Here is a 15316-nt window from a genome sequence, read left to right on the forward strand (position 1 = left end):
ACGTCCGGAGATATGATCTCAATTCTAATCCCCATGGCCAATGCGTTGGTTTGAATGGTAGCTAGCTAGTCGATCGGATTACTTTCAGTTGAACCTGATTATTCTCTTCAATCTAGACCGCTGAACTTGCCCTTTAATTATGACAGACAGGCCACGTGAAGAGGACTCCAAAATGACCGTTTTGTCCTTTGTGACCGTTAGAAACTTGAACGTTAAATCCACCGTCCCGTTGGCATAGGCAAAGCATCTTACAACCTGGGCTTGCAAGAATTCCTCTTCTTGAAGAGAATCCGATTCTCCGAAACCTCTATTTACTCGCCCTACTCTCTCTTCCCTAAAGTGCACTCAACAAACCTCTCTCTCTCTCTCTCTCTCTCTCTCTCTCTCTCTCTCACAAACATATCCTCGGAGAAAAAATGGCTATGGTGTTGGTGATTTCGCTGCCTTTTATTTTCTTCTGCCTACTGCTTGGTTTCGGGTGTTACTTCTTGGGAAGAGCCAAAGGGAGAAAGGACGTCCGTACAAATGCTCAGGTTTATGGGGTACCAACTCCGCCACCAGGAAGTGCAGGCACAGCTAAATTTTACCCCTCACCTTCTCCAACTCACCACTCCAAGCCCGACAACTCTACCATTGTTTGACTCCCTCCACCATGGTTCGGCACCTTTCAGTCTCATGATCCCATGCACAAACAGTACTCTTGAGTGTTTCTTTCTACTTTCTTTGCTATTTGGGGAGGGCGAACAATTCTTTTGATGTTTGATAATATTTGTTTTATATATACTTTCGGTATTCAAAGCTTTGTTGGTTTGGAATGGTAGACATTGGTTGTAATTGGAGTTTAATAAAAAAGCATATGGCTTCACTTTGTCCCCTAAATGTGCTTAGCTTTTGTTCTGTTGCACGATTGGTAAAAAGCCCTGCGTGACTTTTCGGGGTCGCTTTGTGAGTTTAAATTTGGAATGTTTTAGTATCTCCAGCACAAACTCTCCCTTTCATGACTTCTTCATCTGGGGTCAAATCCCTTTGACACCAATTGCCTTAAACAAAACAAAACCTGTTGTCATTATATTTTTAACCCCACTTGCCCAAAATACAGAATAATTTCGATCATATAGGCCAAGTAACGGTGCATATATCCTAATGAATGAAAGTAACGGTGAAACAACCTGCAACAATTTAGAACAAATTAATATATACACTGCGCGTTTGGTTACATAAACCTGTCATTTTCAATTTGCTGCAGACACCGTTTGCCTCCTAGAGTTACCAAATCATGCCTAATATATATATTTTCTCAGATTATAAGAACTCCAGACAAAAATGCCTAATATCAAAAATAAAATCGGCTTTTTGCAAAATTCCCAAACCTTCCAACACTGCAAACCCCTTTATACACCATGGGAACGCTGCAATGATATGGTGATAGCATGGATACAACATTCGGTTGGCTTTGAACACAGGTCAAGCATAGCTCATGCTGACACTGCTACAGCTGTTTGGAGTGATCTACAAGAGCGATTCTCAATTCAAAATGCTCCCAGAAATTTTCAACTTACCAAATCAATCTCGGCACTCACCCAAGATGAGGATTCGGTTAGTCAATACTATAACAAATTGAAGAGCTTCTGGGATGAACTGGAAATTTATGAACCCATGCCTTCATGTATGTGCGGAGCTGTCAAGACACTGCTGGACTATGCTCACAGAAGCAAAGTTATGCAATTCCTCATGGGATTGCATTGCATGACTCATTTGATGTTGTCCGTGCCCAAATCCTTCTATATGATCCTCTCCCAGCACTAAATCGTGTCTTGTCTCTTGTACAATAGGAAGAAAGGCGACGTCAACTTCATTCCCATCCTGCCCCGATTGCAATGGTAGTCAAAGGACCTGAACCACGTAGTTCATCTTCTTCACGAAAGGATCGCTTATTCTGTACTCACTGCAACAATTCGGGACACTCCCTGGAACGCTGCTTCAAAGCCAACCCCAATCTTCCCGTGTGCACACATTGCCGCATACCAGGACACACCAAAGACAAATGTTACAAATTAAATGGATTTCCTCCAGGTCACAGAAACAATTCCAGATTTAAATCTTATGCTAATCAATCTTCACTTGAACAAGGGCAAATCGGCAATGGACCATCCATTACTTGAGCAGTACAACCAGCTTATTGCCTTGCTCCAACCCTCCCAATCTCCAACACTCACTTCTACAGCAAACCAAGCTGGTTCTAGTTCATCAGCCATCGAATTCTCTCCAGTCTCTGGTATTCACTCTTGTCATTTTTCAAACACCTCACACAACATCACTAAATCTTATCACTCTTCGATAATTGATACAGGAGCTACCGATCACATGATATGTAGCCCCCATCTCTTCACACATAACGTGTCATTTGTTTCACATACAATCAAGCTTCCCAATGGCAGCTCCACAAATGCCACGCACATTGGTGATATTCAACTTTCTGAGAACTTCATTCTCAAGCATGTCTTATGCGTACCAGATTTCTCTTTTAATTTACTTTCAGCTAAATCGTTAACCACACATTCTCATTGTTGTCTTCTATTTTTTTCTAACTCTTGTTATATTCAGGACCTTTCATCCTTGAAGACAACTGGCATGGGGACAATGCATAATGGCCTTTATCATCTTCAAACCTCAACACCAACTGCTAATGCTTTACAAAATTTTCTTTCTACTTTCTGTTCTAGCTATGGTTTCAAAGTTTGATGAATACACATTATGACATTACAGACTTGGACATAGTTCCATGACCCAACACGTCTTGAATAAAATTCGAACATCAAATTCAAAACTCACGACTTCATCTTCATTGCCCTCTGAAATCTGTCCACTCGCGAAACAGCATAAACTTCCATTTCCTCAATCTCATACCACGGTTACCAAGCCTTTTGATTTAATTTCCGTCGACATTTGGGGCCCAAATTCAACACAAGCCTACAATGGCACTCGGTTCTTTCTTAGGTTGTATAAGTTTTATTGGATAAGTTTGGCCAACAGTCTCTAAAGTCGTATGTACACACAACTTTTATCTCATGCCTCCTTTTGTTGCTTTAGGTCACCTTACTCCTTCTTTATGTCATCTCTCATTTTTTCTTCTTGACACCCTGACACTTTGCCTTCTCTTATCCCTTCTCTGTCTCCTTTCTCTCTCTCTTATTTTATCTTATAATAATGATGGGCTGGGCCTTAAGAACAATTTTGAACTTGGTGTATTTTACCCCCTTAAAATTATCATTATGTTTTTAATGTGTATATTTTTAATATTTAAGGATATTACAATAAATCATGTTCCTTTAATCTCTATAAATAATCATTGATATTTGTATATACTATTTACAAAAAAATTAATAAAAAGTCTATTTCTAATTTTGTAAATATAATATATATACATATAATATAATACATATAATTTGTTTTATCAAATGAAGTAACTTATAAATTAATTTGACCTCACTCTAATATTATCAAATGACGTGTATCATCCTATGAGCCTGCCATATATCAAATTATGTTTTCTTCTTTATAAAAATAAAAATAAATTTAATAATTTTTTATTGACAAAAATAGAAAAGAAAGATAAATAAAAAAATAAGAAATAATATTTGTAATCATTAAATGTGCAATCGCTACGTATTTTTTTTGAAAAAAATGAGTAAATATAAAACTCATATTAAATAATTAGTTTTTAAATGATAGACCTTACTTTTTTAAAAGAAGTCCGCGGCATTTACAAAACTCATGATTATATCTAACATTATTCTAAAAAATTTGGTTGTTTGTGGGAGATGAGAACTAGGGATGAAAATTTAGAGTTTTGTTACATACAAGCAAAGTCACGTACTAATCTGTGTATTAATACTGATTCATTCGTATTCCAAATTTAAATTAGCACTATTTTTAATAAAATATATTTTTTAACCAATTACATTAGATTGATGCACATATTAATATGCAGTTGTGCTTGCAACTAGATTTTTTCGAAAATTTAAACCGGAAAACCGGTTAAATCTGACCCGGTTTCGATTTATGGTTTTCTGGGACCGGACCAATTTATAAAATATATATAAATTAATTTTTAATGTTATATATATTTTTTATATATAATTATATATGAAATTTTTATATATAATATATATAATTATACTTGAAATAATTTTATATTACAATTTATAACATAAAATTTTAATTTTAAATATGAATATTTATTTGATCATATGTTATTAATATACAATATATATATTAATTACATTTTATAGCCTAATAAATCATCAACATATTCCTTTCGATAAATACATAATACATTAGTAATATTAATATACATTAGTATATTAATAACATTTTGCTTTAATTAATTAGTATATATTAGAAAATTACATTTTTTTTATAATGACATTGGTACTTGATTAAAACCTAAAAACCGAACAGAACCTGTAAAATGAAAGTACCGGTTTAGGAGAGTAATTGGTCCTGGATTAATTCTTGAAAATGTAAAAATAGCATATACCAAAATTTGTATAAAACCAAACCGAACTAGACTGATTACACCCCTAGAGAGAACAATCCTCCCCACAAGCAGACACCACGTGGTAGAACTGCTTGGGAGAGGGAATTTTCCCTCTCCTTCCTTAATCATTATCATTTCTCTCTCACTCTCTCTCTCTCTCATTTCTTTTAGGGATTATGTGAGAATATAAATGATTTCATTTGATCTAATTTCATTTCTAAATATCATTTAAATATAAATATTTTTTAATTTCAAATTTTTAACTTTTTTATCTAATAATTACGTAATCATTATAACTTTTTCAAACTTTCAAACAAAACATAAAAAAATAATTCAATTTTTTCAAGTCTTAAAATAAAAATAAGATTAAATAATTATATTCTTACTTTATAATATATTCATTTAACTTTTTATTTCTCATTTTCTAAAACTCAATAAAATATTTAACTCAAACTATTTTATTACTATTAATAAAGAGAAACATTAGTATGCTGCCTAAAACATACCTCTCTACTTGACTGCTGACATTTTTTTTAACTTAATGATTAAGGAATTGATTTTAAATGTATTGATGTTTTTTTTTACCTAGTGATTAAAAAATATGAAAAAAAAAACTAGACGGCATGCCTAGTGGGATGCTCCAGGCGGTATAGTAGCCCCACTCATTAATAAAATTCTTATCTCATCTTATTTCTAAGTATTTCAGTTTTGTTTGTTCCTCCACCCATCCTTGTAGCTCCCATGATGTTCTGCTTTGCTAGATCTATTGTTCCCCCTTATCTAACCCGAGTAATTTTTATTTTAGAAATGCTATTTCACTTGAAAAAACCTCCCACTGTTTCTCCCGAAACATAAAAATTATTTTTTAATTTTTTTAATGATTAAAGAAGTATTTTTTAATAATATTATGAATTTTTTAAAAAAAATATTTAAAAATATAAAAAAAATGAATGAAAAAAATGAAAAAAAAAAGGTTTGTGCTTATCGGGCGATATTCGGGCTACTGCTCCTTTTATTTTACTATCACTTCTCTCCACTGTCCCCCTCATTTTCATATTTTTCATTTTGTTGTTGTCTTATTTATTTATTTTATGGGTTTTGGAGCTCAGATTTGTTCTAAACAATCACCTAACACCACCCACGCGCCATCCGAAGAGACTACCGCCATTATATTCTAAAAATATTTCATCTTATTTTATAATTATAATATTTTTAAATTTTTATATAAAATATAATAAATAATTTAATATTTTTAAATTTTAATATAAAAATAATATTAAAAATTATTATTTAAATAATAATACTTTTTTTATTTTTATTTAAAATCATTTCTTTCTGGTATATGAATCGAAACAATCCATAGTTACTTTTACCCAGCACGCATTTCTGCCACTCCATTGTTGGTGCACGTGGTCGCCTCAATCCATTGGATTTTGTCACAGCCCTACTTTCTGCCGCATTTTTAGGAGCCTCGTGCTCTTATTTATTATTATTATTATTATTATTTTTTTAACAAATTGCAATGCGGGCATGGTCTTCTACGACATTGGAGATTGTGAAATATTACTCATCAACTTTATATTATATAGTATTATATAATTTATTATTTTTATTTTTTATTTAAATATATATAATTATACATCAATATATACATTTAAATGAAAAGATAAAAATAATAAATCATGTTATTATATAACATAGAAAATGATAAATAATTTTTTTTTTTTTTATATTTCATTGAGATCTTATAAAACACATTTCACAACAATCTATCAATGGATTTTGTTAAAAATAAAAAATCATCAGAGTGGTGGCACCTTCCTTACTTGATGCCAAGAAAAACGAGACGGACTTTTTCTTAGAGCAATCCTAATGACTTATGGATAATATAAAAAATATAAATTATTTAAAAAATTGTTCTTAAAATGACTTTCATCCGATTATGTAAAAGAACGTTTAAAATTCAAATTGCTACAGTTTTACTGTTCATCATTCGAACAAAATTTTTTATATTATTTATATTTCATTTACTATTTTATTTCCTTTTACTTTTACATTTCAATACAAATTCTGTTTATTGTTCATAATTTAAAACACCTCTATTTTATTTTTTATTCTAAAAAATATCTTGGAAATATTATTTCTCCAATTTTTTCATATTTTGATTTTATTTTTAGTATTTATTTGGCTTATATACTTTTATTTTTGTGTATAGGACTAATTATATTAAATTGTATATAATAATATATTACAAATATAAAATATATATATATATAGATATTACAAATTTACTGATAGAAAGATAAATAAGTTAATTTATAATATATTGTAAAAGTCAGTATATAAAATAGAAAATATAAAACTTAGTATGTATTTTAAAGAATAAAATAAGGAAACTATTGTAAATGAGTTTTATTTCTCCATTGTTTTTTATAATTTTGATCCGAGCATTCATTATGTAAATACAAATTTAATAAATAATTTAGTTAATAGAGTCCAAAAATAATGTATATTAAATTATGCAAACTTCAAAAGAAAAATAGAAAAGAAAAAAATTTTGATTAGAGTAATTTCAGTTGGAGTTTGCATTTGTCTCTCGAGTTATTCTATACAACTTTCTATTGTGCTGCGGCTTCTGCACTCCAGCTGACTTGGAATTGTTTATTTTTATTATTTTTTTAATGAAACGCTGGTTTTGGAATTTAGTAGAACCAATTGAAATTAAAGGTTCAAAATACAATTCTCCCCCTCCCCGAGTTTCCTCCCGCCCTCCCACCCCCTCCCTCCCAACCCACCTGCCCAAGTTGGTCTCTCTGATTGAAATGCTCGGTTTCGTCGCCATGGGTAAGAACCGACCTAAAGAAATGATAATCAAAGGGTCAAAAAACTTACAAACCCACCTCAGAAATCACCTCTAAAATCACATAGAAATGATAAGCAAAGATCCAAAGAACTTACATGTACTGGATCTCATAAGCGCCCATTGAAAAGTAGAGAACTCAAAAGAATCAAGGTATTTTCTAATTGGGATGAGCAGGTTAGATGGAACAAGCATACTTGCAGTTATGTATTTGTAGGTCAACGCCTAATGTTCTAGACCCATCCATTGAGAAGGAGTGAATGGCCCTCAGACTCCAACTAAAAAACCATGCGGGCTCCAGCTAAAAAACCATGCAATACGCTTGAACCATCCAAGCTCCCATGGCTATAGCCTGAAAACAGAAAATCAGTAACTAGAGACTCACGCGGAAAGTAGTTCTTAGATGAGGAAGATGAAATCGTCATGGAGAGAGAGATTTTTCGGGATTCACGGGGGCAGAGAGGATGGGGATTTAGCCGCTGAACCGGAATGTAAGTAAATCCGGTTTGTCACGTCAGCTTTCGTGCGGCGTGCGTTTGGAAAACCGGGGTTAGATAGATTCTTGTCTGTACGCTCGACCAAAGCAAATAAGAATTAATTAATCTCTCCCTAGATTCTCCCTCTCCCGAACGCATTTCTCCTTTCTTCCTCCGCGGTATTTCCCTCCATTTCTCCCTTGTTCCTTGCTTCCTCTCTGCTAGGTTCTTCCATTTCTCCATTTTTGAAAAATCACTGCGTTTTCGATCCCCTCCCGTGTCTGCGAAATCACCTTGTGTTTCGTCGCAGCAGGTTCTGTCCGTCACAGCACCACCAGTCCGTCGCAGCACCATCAGTCCTTCGCTTTCAGGGCTTTCAGCAGCACCACTTGCAGCAGCACCAGTACATCCTGCGGATCAATTAGAGAAATAGGTAAGTATGTTCGAAATTTTTATAGTGTGATGTTGATTTAGAAGCGGTGTGATGATTTTATTATGGGTTGAGGGTTTAGTGTTTTGTTATTTTGGGTTTTCTTGTACAGTTTCGAATTATTATTGTGGATTGAGGGTTTTTGGCACGGCTATTAATCTGATTTAATTATGAGAATCTGTAATTTCTGTTGCCTCATGCCAAGCCTTTTGTAAGATAAAACAACGTATACGTAATGAAGTATCCATTGTAGTATATTTTTTTTGTTAGGTATCTACTGTAATACATTAGAAGCACTTGTCTCAAAAGTCCATTCAGTTCCCTCTGTTGTAAAAATACTTTCATTGTTTCAAGATCAAACACAATGGCCTTAATGGAGGCCACCTAGAGACTGCATCCTGAAATAATGAGACTTTCTTTTTAAGCATTTTAGATTTCCCCAACAATCCCAATCATGTTCGGAATGTGAAATTTAATTGTGTTTATAAGTGAATATTGTGGTTAAAAAGGGTATTGTTATGCGTTTTAAATGTTTGAAAAAATGCCTGAATGAAGACTAATTTGTCAATGATGTCATTTCAATCAGCCATGAGCTATAGCTTCCTGCCTCCCTCCTTTCTCCTTCTCTCTCTCTCTCTCTCTCTCTCTCTCTCTCTCTCTCTCTCTCTCTCAAAGTCCATTGCCCTTTATGTTTTTTTTTTAATGTTAATGATTATACCAGATTTTTATGCTACTTAGTCTTGCAATGATATTGTGTTGCTTAAAATTTGATGAATGCATTTATGGGTCATATGTATGATATTTAGTCTTCACATCATTCCTCAATTTTGATAAGTATTTTAAAGATTTATTCTCTCTTTATAAGCATTTTTTGGATATTTGCTCGTTATTATGTGTTACTCTCTCTCTCTCTCTCTCTCTCTCTCTCTCTCTCTCTCTCTCTCGGTATGAGCCTAATAGGTTCTTTAATGTATATTTTTTTATAGGTAAGATTGTTGATGCTGTGTGAGGCACTTGCACTGTATTTTATCAAAGAAAACCTGGGCAATGGATATGGTTTAGTTAGGGTTTTCATGCAATGGGAGGTCGACTCCCATTATTTTTACTGTGAAATGAGAAGCAGCAAAGCATGTCTATGTTTCACGCATCCGAATCATTTTTGCCCCATTCTGTTTCCCTCACATGTCTGCCGACTTCTTTCAGTCTCCCATTTCTACCCCAGAGATTGTGTCCCCGCAAAACTAGACATAAGACCTATGCCAAATCCTAGCACAATCTTTTGAGGAAACCCGGAACAATCTTCATCCAAGTTTCTTTAGGTGACCCCAAATTGCAAAACTAGACATAAGGCCAGTGGGGTTGCACAGTATAATGGCTTAGGTGACCCCAATTCAATTTCTTGACCTGCGTCAAGAATAAACCTTGGGAAACCTTCTAGACCAAGAATTAAGTCTCACTTTGCATTTGGGATCCAATGAAGACAAAGAAGTAAACTACCAGAGCTGCTTTGCTTCTTTTTTTTTTTTTCTTTTTTCCCCTCATTTTGTCCTTAAATGGCTTGGTGATGGTGCAGTTCCAGGATTTCTCTTTGTCATTGAGTTTCTGTGTGGTGAGAACGAGAGACTAGCTCAAGGCAGAGTGAGAATGAGAGAGACCAAATGGAGAGAGACATACCAGCCACCTCTTAGAGACCGAATCCAAATTGAGTTGCAGCAATGCTTCACAACAGAGGGAGATTTTGGCAAAAATGGGTGAGAGGGTGATGGAGGGAACAGAAATGGGAGGTTTGGAGGCTGAAAGAGGGACGAAAATGGGGGATCAGATGTAATGTAGACTTGACCTGCTGCTTTGCGGTCTGTAGTGTAAAGGGGGGCTGACGTATAACCTCTTATTGGAGGGTGTTCTATTAACACTGCATCCTGTCTATAAATAGGAACTCATTTTTTTTATGATTTGGTAGTTAATTTTGGAATACTATTTTTTGGCCAAAGTTTAGCATTGGCATGTGGATCATGCATTCAGTGGTGCGTGAGTTTCAATTCTATTTTTATGAGGGGAAGTTAAATTTTGGATTGCAACAGATGCTCTTGTCATACTTCATAACGTGTTTATACGATACAACCACCCTTTTTTTTTTTTAAGTACATGATGCAACAATCCTGATTCCGTATTTATCTATGTTGGGGTATCAATGATTGCAGGTTTTGCCTAGGTGGTTGGTTGAATGGCCTTATTCTTTTCCAATTCCAAATTCTTGACTTTGATCAATTTGGATTATTTTGATCAATTTGTATTGTCTTGTGTGAAACCAGTGAGTTCGGTTTGAATCTTTTGCTGAAGCCGTAAAAGAGGGGCTTAAAACTATTTCTGGAGGAGAAGTCATTGGTGTGAATAGGGGGGCAAAATGTCCAAATCTTGCAAAGGCCTAGCAATGGAACTGGTGAAGTGCCTCAGTGAATCAGATTGTGTTAAGGTCTTTAATTTCATGCTTGAATTCTTCTAATGAGGATTTGAGAATGTTCATGAAGAACATGGAATATGTATATAAATTGTTTGATCTGATATGCATTGACTATAGGTTGAAAAGCGATCATATAGGGAATGTGCCGGAGAGAAGAGCCCATCAATAGCAAGTGAGTGTGTGGGACTTAGGGAAACATATTTCAATTGCAAGAGGGGCCAGGCATGTTCTCTATCTCTTTCTCTCTCTCTCTCTCTCTCTCTCTCTCTCTCTCTCCCCTCATTCTTCTTATTTTAATTTGCAATTGTTGTAGTTGTTTCTCTTTTTACGAGCCTACCTTTTCTTTCCTTTGTCTTTTGATCGGTAAATGTGTAACACCCCCTCCCCCTCGTTTTTCACTACATTTTCTTTCCTTTGTCCTCTCTCTCTCTCTCTCTCTGGGGTTTTTCAATTTGTTCTTTTAATCCCACTACCAAGCAAATAAAATATGAGAATACATTTTGGTAGGTGCATACTTGATCATTTTATAAATGTGTTAGCACCTATTGTATTGGTCATTAGAATTGGGAAAGGAGTTATTGTTTGTGAGCAATTGATCTTTATCACGTGACAACCCTGAAGGGCATTTATCTTTTTCCAGTTATATATTTTAAAACAGCTCACAGTTTTCTCTCAAGTATAGAAATTGTCCTCTTATTCATTTTGATTCTCCCCCCCCCCCCCCCCCCTTCTCTCTCTCTCTCTCTCTGTCTCTCTCTCTGTCTGTCCGTCTTTCTCTCATTCATATTGACTATGGTTCTTCTGTTTTGGCGGCACACCTGTTTAGTATCGTTTGTCATGTAAAGGAGATGGGGAAAAAGGCTTTGTGATTCTTCTCATTATTGTAATGATCTCAAGTGGAAAGAATAGATCTGTAGTTGACTTTCATTATGTCCTTTGATACAATCCGTAATCACATATTTAATTTATTGGTAATTTTACCTTTATTTTTGTAATATGAAATCAGTCATACATGTTTATTAATGCCCTATATATGTATACGTTTTTTACCAGGTTGATATGAGAGCTAGGATTCGTGGAAACAAGGGCTACTAAACTATCGTCACCTTTTCTCGGCAAGGTTATTGAGTTTCGAAACCTCAAATTTTGGAGGCCTCCTCCTTCAAATATACTGAGATCAATCACTTGGTAGTTCAGTTGTGGAGTGTGTACTTCAGGAGGGGGGTGTTTGAAGTTTGTCTGTCCTTGGCTGTAACTTTCAATTTTGATCGCCGTTTTCTTTATTATTTTTAAAGCTCATAACTTTTTGCCACAGCTATGTGGACATAATGCACTCAAAATGGCTTTTCTTGGTCACTTTATATGTGTAGTTGGCGATGTGCCCTTTTATATTAAAAGGGACCCGGATAATAGTTTTTCTTTTAAATTTTTTATTCCCTTGGATTTTTATTTTTGATTTTAATTTTACGTCGATGTAAGTTTAAAATCATTATGCATTCCCATGATAGAGACAAGTCATTTTCTTTTGGTGATTATTGTGTATTTTTGTCAAACCAAGTTTGCACGTTATAAACAAGAGAGAGAGAGATAGAGAGAGAGAAAAATGTTACATACAATCACTTTTACGTATTATCTATACATTTTACTGATGTGATTAATTTTTTTTTAATATTCAACCAATCACATCATTAGAGTGTACAAAAGAATACGTAAAAGTGACTGTATATAAAATTTTTGTCTACAAACAATTTAACTTTTTCTCTCTTTCTTCCCCTTTTTTTTTTAATTTTTAATTTTTAATTTTTTTTTTATTTTAATAAGAAAAATGACATTTGATCCCATGAGATTGCTTCTTCAAAGTTAGGATTCGGGTATTTTATTTTATTTTTTATTTTTTTAATAGTTATAGAAGAGACTAATGATAAAGTGATGTATTTTTTTAAATGTTTAAAATAAAAAATAAAAAAGTGCAATTGCATTAGTGGTAAGTTTGAGGAGGCAAACTTATGGGACTGAGCAGCAGCACATTTTTTAAAATTTTATAAAACATCTTAACTTTAAATCATTTCATTATTATTTATAAATTTTTCATCTCATCTATCTTAACATCTTGACATCAAAGGATGTCTAAATTAAGGTTTTAAAGATGTCTTAGAATATTAATTTCCATGAATTATATATTGATGGAGTAAGAAAATTAATCCCCAACTATCTAATAGCACTCGCAATGGCTCTTATAAAATATATTTTTCTTGAAAATATAAAGAAAGATGACCAAAAGTCAATTCTGATGGATCATTTTTTTTTTCTATTTTACATTTAGCCACAATAAATTATTTATATGTAGAGGTTACTGTTCATTCACGTAAACAATTTATTATTATTTCTGTCTCATTTGTCTCCCACAATAGTTTCTCTCTCATTGTATTTTTTCTCCAACAAACTATTAAATCATATAGAGAAAAAATAGATAAGTTGATGGATGACATATTATAAAAGTCAGTATATAAAATATAAAAAGTAGATTTTGATTATGTATTTTAAAGAATTGGATATATAAACAATTAGGACTACTCTAATAGTGACTTGATGCATCTAGTTGGATCATAATATACAAGTGGAATAACAAGATAAGAAAACACGATAAATGATATTTATATTTATAGAATGCACAAATGTCACGCACTTATTTTCAAAAAAGAGTAATGTTATATATAGTTATAGAATATATTCTTGTTGAGCACTCATTTTGAAAAAAATAAAGTCTATTATTAAAAAAATAATTTTTTTTTATTGAATCTTGTATTTATTTATTTATTTTAAAAGAATTATGCGATGCTTTCACATTTTATTATTTAAAAAATTATAAATATAAAATCTAATAAAAAAATTAATCTTTTAAGAGAAATACTTTTTGCAGTCAGGAAATGCAGTCGGCGTGCATTCGTGGAGAAAAAAGTGAATTAATATGGGACCTACATGCAAAAAAAATTCATTTTTATAACTTTTTTTTATTCATGTAGGTTCCTCTGAATATAAAATAATTTTTTTATAATTTTTTTTTATTCATTCCGTACAGCCGACTGTACACCGACTGCATTTTCCGACTGTATCTAACAAAACCCATCTTTTAATAGGCTCACTCCAATAACATAAACGACCACGTAACACTCCCGGCGCTCTGTGACAATACGGGGTCTGGCGTTGTCTAATATCTGTCTCAACTGAGATCTCATAGAACACACTTCATTATCATTGAATTTTTCTGAAACAGATCACCCGAAATGGTGGCACCTTCCTGACTTGATGCCAAGTAAAACGAAACGGACTTTTATTAGCAATTTTGTCCGTTACCGTTTTTTACTTTCCGTTCTATATTGACTTGTACGAGAATTTTTTTTTTTAATTTTTATTTCTCCACCTTTTGTAGTATTTTTTTTTAATTTTAAAGTAAAAATTTTATATATAATTATTTTTATATATTCTTTTATATATTTTATTGATATAATTATTTGTATATTAAAAAGAATTAATATAACTAATTATATTAATAAAATATATAAAAAAATATATAAAAATAACTATATATAACGTTACAACTTTAAACGTGATAATTATGAAATATTTGCCGATGAAGTACTCAATGCCCATCGGCTTTCCTATGCAACTTTTGGCCCATTGGTTTCTTCAAAAGACAGTACTTTGATGGTTTGATTAGATTTGGATCTTCAAGAGTAATTATTTGAAATCAAGAGTTACATTGCCCTAAAACGAATCTCATAATATTTATTAAGTATTTAATATTAGTTGAAAAGGTAACATGGACATACAGTAAGACTTATTTTATTTATCTATCTTTTTTATGGACGGTCTAGACTTTAGAGTTCGAACATGAATCCTAAAGAGGCATTTGGACATATATTTGAGACAGAATTTTTAAAATTCTCTAAATTTATAATAATTTTATTTTCAAATATCACTAAAATACAAAACACTTTTCTATTTTAAATTTTTAACTATTCATTATCCAAATAAAAACCAATACAATTTTTTAAAACTTAAAAACAAAATATAAAAATCAATATAACTTTAAAAAACTTTACAATAAAAATAATATTAACAAATTACATTTAAACAAAATTTTAACTTGGTAATAATTTTATTCAATTTTTCCACTCTTATCTTTCAAAACCCAATATAATATATTAATTCAAATCATTTTATTATTATTAATAAAATTTTAAAATATTTCAAATGTCCAAACAAATTATAAGAAGTCGATACCGACTAATTGGCCTTGCCCTTGTGATCCGTTTTATTAAATAAAAACCATAATTCTTTTCCAAAGCAAATAAAGTTTATTAATAAAAACCATGCCTAATTTAAATGGTAAAAATGTTTCATCTCATTATTATAATTTTATCAAATTTTTCTGTAATATAATAAGCAATTTAATTTTTTTAAATTTTAAATTAATAATAATATTAAAAAATAATATTAAAAAAATATTATATTTAACTTTTAACTTTTATCTTAATTTATTTCATTT

At 32.2% G+C, this 15316-nt stretch overlaps 2 protein-coding genes across 3 annotated transcripts; both read left to right on the forward strand.

Annotated features, from left to right (window-relative positions):
* The first annotated feature begins 239 nt into the window (after positions 1-239).
* Positions 240-879, forward strand: LOC122278796. The gene has a single exon (XM_043088996.1). It carries the CDS (start codon positions 417-419, stop codon positions 639-641), a length of 225 nt encoding a protein of 74 aa, XP_042944930.1. The 5' UTR covers positions 240-416; the 3' UTR covers positions 642-879.
* A 6595-nt stretch (positions 880-7474) lies between these two features.
* On the forward strand, positions 7475-12302 carry LOC122278069 (cytochrome c oxidase assembly factor 5). Of its 2 annotated transcripts, none has more exons than XM_043088152.1 (5): positions 7475-8055; positions 8190-8309; positions 10508-10779; positions 10885-10989; positions 11821-12302. In XM_043088152.1, the coding sequence occupies exons 3-5, from the start codon at positions 10711-10713 to the stop codon at positions 11860-11862; spliced, it is 216 nt and encodes a 71-aa protein (XP_042944086.1). In that variant the 5' UTR covers positions 7475-8055; positions 8190-8309; positions 10508-10710; the 3' UTR covers positions 11863-12302. The 2 variants fall into 2 exon arrangements, with proteins under 2 accessions (XP_042944086.1, XP_042944085.1); XM_043088151.1 differs by having other exon boundaries at positions 7496-8055; positions 10619-10779.
* Positions 12303-15316: the final 3014 nt, after the last annotated feature.

This window comes from Carya illinoinensis, chromosome 10 (genome assembly GCF_018687715.1).
Source record: "Carya illinoinensis cultivar Pawnee chromosome 10, C.illinoinensisPawnee_v1, whole genome shotgun sequence".
Classification (NCBI taxonomy): domain Eukaryota; kingdom Viridiplantae; phylum Streptophyta; class Magnoliopsida; order Fagales; family Juglandaceae; genus Carya; species Carya illinoinensis.

Excerpts from the sequence above, each read along its gene's own strand:
- LOC122278796 (XM_043088996.1), top strand. The coding sequence starts at position 417 with ATGGCTATGGTGTTGGTGATTTCGCTGCCTTTTATTTTCTTCTGCCTA.
- LOC122278069 (XM_043088152.1), top strand. The coding sequence starts at position 10,711 with ATGTCCAAATCTTGCAAAGGCCTAGCAATGGAACTGGTGAAGTGCCTC. Across the intron at positions 10,780-10,884 it reads GTGAATCAGATTGTGTTAAG|GTTGAAAAGCGATCATATAG; the intron begins GTCTTTAATTTC and ends CATTGACTATAG. Across the intron at positions 10,990-11,820 it reads TCAATTGCAAGAGGGGCCAG|GTTGATATGAGAGCTAGGAT; the intron begins GCATGTTCTCTA and ends GTTTTTTACCAG.